Source organism: Lupinus angustifolius, chromosome LG01 (genome assembly GCF_001865875.1).
Source record: "Lupinus angustifolius cultivar Tanjil chromosome LG01, LupAngTanjil_v1.0, whole genome shotgun sequence".
NCBI classification, from domain to species: Eukaryota; Viridiplantae; Streptophyta; class Magnoliopsida; order Fabales; family Fabaceae; genus Lupinus; species Lupinus angustifolius.
Window position 1 is genome coordinate 14,775,339 of NC_032009.1, and position 4,196 is coordinate 14,779,534.

General features: G+C 34.8%; 1 protein-coding gene across 1 annotated transcript; it reads left to right on the forward strand.

Annotated features, from left to right (window-relative positions):
- On the forward strand, positions 882–2,295 carry LOC109353700. Its single transcript, XM_019596092.1, has 2 exons — positions 882–1,058; positions 2,080–2,295. The coding sequence occupies exons 1-2, from the start codon at positions 882–884 to the stop codon at positions 2,293–2,295; spliced, it is 393 nt and encodes a 130-aa protein (XP_019451637.1).

Genomic DNA, 4,196 nt, shown 5'->3' on the forward strand with positions numbered 1-4,196 from the left:
TAAGCTAAGAAGGAAGAGAATTTTGCTAGGTTTATGAGAATATTCAAATCATTACAAATCAATATTCCATTTTCCGAAGCCTTAGAACAAATGCATACTTATTCCAAATTCATGAAAGAATTACTATCAAGGAAGAGGAGCCATCAGGACAAAGAAGTTATCCAACTTAATGCAACTTGTAGCACAATCCTTCAAACTAACATCCCTCATAAGCTAAAAGACCCAGGAAGTGTGACTATTCTAGTCATAATTGGGGAAGTTTGTATAGGCAAAGCACTTGTTGATCTAGGAGCAAGTGTTAGCCTAATGCCACTTTCAATGATGAGGAGAATAGGAGGGTTGCAATTAAAACCAACCAGAACGTCTGTGCAACTAGTTGACAAATCCATCAAATATTTGGAAGGGGTTGCAAAAGATGTGTTGGTAAGGGTGGATAAATTCCTGATTCCAGTAAATTCCTGATTCATCATTTTCCATTTTCAGATTGGTATTCTTAAAGACCCAAGGACATGCAAGAACTCAATCTAGAGGATAGAGAAAAGGAAAAACTGATCATAATTTTTTCTGATAATCAAATTTCTCCTGAAATGAACCAAGGTGGAGATGATAAAAAAGAACAAGAACTTGAATTAAAGGATTTACCTTCACATTTAAAGTATGTATTTTTGGAAGGCAACTCCAACAAACCAGTTATCATCAGCAGCTTACTTTCCACCTTGGAAGCAAACAAACTGATACAAGTCTTGGAGAGGCACCAACAGACGATTGGTTGGACTCTGAATGATTTAAAAGGAATCAGTCCTTCTTACTGTATGCACAAAATCATGATGGAGGATGATTTCAAGCCAATAGCTTAACCATAAAGGAGGCTCAATCCGACAATGAAAGAAGTTATTCGAAAGGAAGTGGTGAAAATGTTAGAAGTCGAAATGATTTACCCCATTTCATACAGTAAATGGGTATGTCCTATTCAAGTGGTGCCAAAGAAAGGAGGAATGACAGTAATCCAAAATGACAACAATGAGCTCATTTTAACCAGAGCTATTACTGGTTGGAGGGTATGTATAGATTACTGCATACTCAGTGCGACCACCAGAAAAGACCACTTCCCCCTGCCCTTCATGGATCAAATGCTCGAAAGATTATCAGGGTGACCCTTCTAATGTTTCGTAGATTGTTTTTAGGGATACAACCAAATTGTTGTGGGTCCACAAGATCAAGAAAAGACAGCATTCACTTGTCCTTTTGGTGTCTATGCCTACAGAAAGATGTCATTTGGATTGTGCAATGCCCCAACTACTTTTCAAAGATGCATGTTAGCAATATTCATAGACTTAGTGGAGAAATGCATCGAGGTCTTTATGCATGATTTTTCAGTATTTGGAGCTTCTTTCGATTTATGCCTGAAGAATCTGGAGATAGTCTTAGAAGAATGTGTTGAGACCAACCTAGTACTAAATTGGAAAAAATGCCATTTTTTGGTCACTAAAGGCATTGTCTTGGGGCACAAGATTTCAAGGAAAGGAATAGAAGTTGATAAAGCAAAAGTAGAAGTCATAGACAAGCTTCCACCACCAACAAATGTTAAAGGCATCAAAAGCTTTCTAGGACATGATGGATTATACCGCCGCTTTATCAAAGACTTCTCCAAAATAGCTAAGCCCATGTGCAATCTTCTCCTTAAAGATTCTGCTTTTAATTTTGATGAATCCTGTTTAGAAGCATTCAAAACTTTAAAAAATTACTTGGTAACTGCACCTGTCATAATTGCACCAAACTGGGATCTATCTTTTCAACTGAAGTGTGATGCAAGTGATTACGCAGTTGGTGCAGTTTTGGGACAAAGGAGGGTGAAGGTGTTCCATGCAATACATTATGCTAGCCAAGTTTTAAATGAGGCACAAGTTAACTGTGCCACTACATAAAAGGAATTGCTAGCTATTTATCGCCTTGGAAAAATATAGAAGTTATTTGATTAGGGCCAAAATTATTGTTTTTACTGATCATGCCACAATCAAATATCTCCTAAAGAAATCTAACTCCAAGCCACGATTAATACGACAGGTGTTACTCTTGCAGGAATTTAACTTGGAAATTCGTGACAAAAGCGGGAAAGATAATCTCGTGGCAGATTACTTGTCACGATTAATCAATGAAGAATTCAGGAAAGGAGAGAGAGAAATAGTTGAAGCGGTTCCGGATGAAAAGCTATTTCTCCTTCAAGAACGACCATGGTTTGCTGATATAGTTAACTATAAAGCCTCGGGAATTATACCTGAACATTTCAAGTATTAGCAAAAGCGGAAATTTCTCAAAGAATTCAACCATTACGTTTGGGACGAGCCATATTTATTCAAAGAAGGAACTGACAACATAATTCGAAGATGTGTTGATTCAAAGGAGGCTTAGAAAATTTTATGGCATTGCCATAATTCAGCGTATGGAGGACACTACAATGGAGAAAGAACTACTGCGAAAGTCCTACAATCTGGTTTCTCCCAGCACTATATTTTTAAAGATGTAAAAAGTTTTGTTGAAAAATGTGATGCATGCCAAAGATCTGGCAGAAATGAAATGCCCTTGCAAAATGTTTTGGAAATATAAATTTTTGACTGTTGGGGCATTGATTTCATGGGTCCTTTCCCATCATCATTTTCAAATGAATATATCTTGGTGGTTGTTGATTATGTTTCTAGGTGGGTAGAAGCATTAGCAACACCAAAAGCAGATGGAAAAGCAATTATAAAATTTTTGAAAAAGAATATTTTTAACCGCTTTGGAAGACCAAGAGTACTCATAACTGATGGGGGATCTCATTTGTAAACTCCTAATTACACAAGGTTTAGGAATTTTATAATGTTAGACATAAGGTAGTATTACCTTATGACCCACAAACCAATGGGAGGCTGAAGTATCCAAAATAGAATTGAAAAGCATTTTAGAAAATACAGTCTCTTCCTCAAGGAAAGATTGGTCATAAAAGTTGGATGATACTTTACGGGCATATAAAACTGCATTTAAATCACCAATAGGCCAAACTTTGTACCAACTAGTTTATGGTAAAGCTTGTCATTTATCAATTGAATTGGAGCATAAAGCCTATTGGACACTTAATTTTTTAAATTGTGATTTGAATGATGCAGGAACAAAGAGAAAGAATCAATTACATCAATTTGAGGAAATGAGGTTCGAAGCTTATGAATCTTCAAGATTATATAAAGAAAAGGCTAAAAAGTACTATGACTCCAAAATTCGAAGAAAATATTTTTACAAAGGTCAAAAGGTACTTTTGTTAAATTCAAGGTTGAAAATGCTTCCGAGAAAAATCAAGACCAGATGGTTAGGGCCATTTGTGATAATACATGTTAAAGAATATGGAGCAGTCAAATTGGAAGATCCGAAGTCTCAAAAGACTTGGACAGTGAATGGACAGAGGTTAAAACCATACTTGGGTGATGAATCAGACTCCATCATCGAAATTGCATCAGAATAACCTCTACAGCTGAAACAGGCTTCAAGCTATTTGCATTAAACAAGAACTTACTGGGAGGCAACCTAGTGGTTGGTTAGTTATATTCTTTTGTTTTTTAATTTTAGTTTGAATTATTTTGTGTGATTTAAATTATTTTGCAAATTTTCTTTGTTAGTTTTGTTATGTTTTTAATTATTGTCCATATTCATCAAACATCTCCTTTTGAAAAACAACTTTTTTCATTGGCTTGAACAAGCCATCATTTATAGAGGGGGAACATGGTTGATGAATATGTGAAAGTTATAATTTTCTGGTAGAATGTACATTTATTCTAGAATTAAATTGTTTGTCCATAAAAAGTAAAAAAAATTCAAAACCGAATCAAATTGGTTAAATGAATTAAATTGACAAAGGTTGCATGATTGAAAAAATTGTTAAGGCATATTTTTAAGCTTTCATTCAGCAAAATGAGATATAAGCCTTAATTTTTTTTTTTTGAAAAATCACATAATGACATAACAATTTTTTTTGAGCAAATGGAATTTTAAATTCATGTAACATGATTCTTGCAAACAATTTTTCAAAATAAAAGTGTAAACTCGAACCGAGCGGGGGAGTGAGTCAAACACATGTGAAAAAGAGTGAAATCAACATTTGTTTTGTCTAATTAAACTTGTTTAGTCTTTAGTTCTCTTAATTGCATAAGATCGATAGAAAAGGATCA